At 35.2% G+C, this 995-nt stretch overlaps 1 protein-coding gene across 42 annotated transcripts in view; it reads left to right on the top strand.

The window, feature by feature from the left end:
• Positions 1–995, top strand: part of LOC119593093 (cytoplasmic dynein 1 intermediate chain-like) — a 47628-nt gene that overhangs the window by 43109 nt on the left and 3524 nt on the right. For all 42 annotated transcript variants that reach the window (XM_037942026.1, XM_037942056.1, XM_037942053.1 and 39 more), the window contains 3 exons: positions 167–284; positions 490–603; positions 778–895. In XM_037942026.1, the coding sequence (XP_037797954.1) occupies positions 167–284; positions 490–603; positions 778–895 (350 nt within the window). The remainder of the gene's footprint in view (positions 1–166; positions 285–489; positions 604–777; positions 896–995) is intronic.

The raw sequence follows: 995 nt of genomic DNA, 5'->3' as shown, positions 1-995 counted from the left end.
TAGCAGCTCATATGATTGAAAATTGACCTTGGTATAGTTATAAACTCTAATATCTTGCCAAGGATGGGAATGAGATTGCTTCAGTTTGCATAAGCAGGCTGTTTTGAAAAATTATGCTGTGTTTCCATATGACAGAAATTAACAGTTCTTATTGCATCCCATGTAGGTTTCATCCCAATTTGATAATTGGTGGAACATATTCTGGACAAATTGTTCTCTGGGACAACCGTAGCCAAAAGAGAACTCCAGTCCAACGTAGTCCCCTGTCTGCTTCAGCTCACACAGTAAGTTGAGTCTTTTCATTCTCTCATTGCCTTTCTTTCTGTCCTTCTGTAATATAAGATCATAATTTTCCCACATGAGTGAAGTATCCTTTCACAGGCTTAAATAAAATATTGTTATTATTGTTCTTTATGTGTAATAAAATATATTCCAATAGAGAAAAGGAGATATAAAAAGGCTAAGTGTTAATTGATGCCTTTTCTCCAGCATCCTGTATACTGCATGAAGGTGGTTGGCACCCAAAATGCCCACAATCTCATCAGTGCAAGTACTGATGGCAAGATGTGTTCCTGGTCCTTGGACATGCTGTCACAGCCTCAGGTTTGTTATGACAGAGACTTATTTTGTATTTGTTGTTGTTTATTTGTTAAAAAATTACAACTTGCACTTAATTGTTGTTCTCTGCACATTGATAGTATGATCAGGTAAAGTTAATGAAAATTAATATCAATATCATTAATGGCTTGCTTAATAATGAGATTGTTTTAAAATTAGGAATCAATGGAGCTCCAGCACAAGCAGTCACGTGCAGTAGCAGTCACATCTTTAGCCTTCCCTCACGGAGATGTCAACAACTTTATTGTTGGTTCTGAGGAAGGAGCTGTATTTACTGGTATGTTGAATTACAAAGTTGTAGAAATTTTTACATTGTAACATGGATCTTATAGTTTAATATCCATAACATGTTTTTCATTTCTCATTTACTTCTTTTT

The sequence above is a fragment of the Penaeus monodon genome, chromosome 31 (genome assembly GCF_015228065.2).
Source record: "Penaeus monodon isolate SGIC_2016 chromosome 31, NSTDA_Pmon_1, whole genome shotgun sequence".
Taxonomy (NCBI): domain Eukaryota; kingdom Metazoa; phylum Arthropoda; class Malacostraca; order Decapoda; family Penaeidae; genus Penaeus; species Penaeus monodon.
Note: the sequence above shows the minus strand (reverse complement) of the source record. Positions and strands in the feature narration are given on the sequence as shown.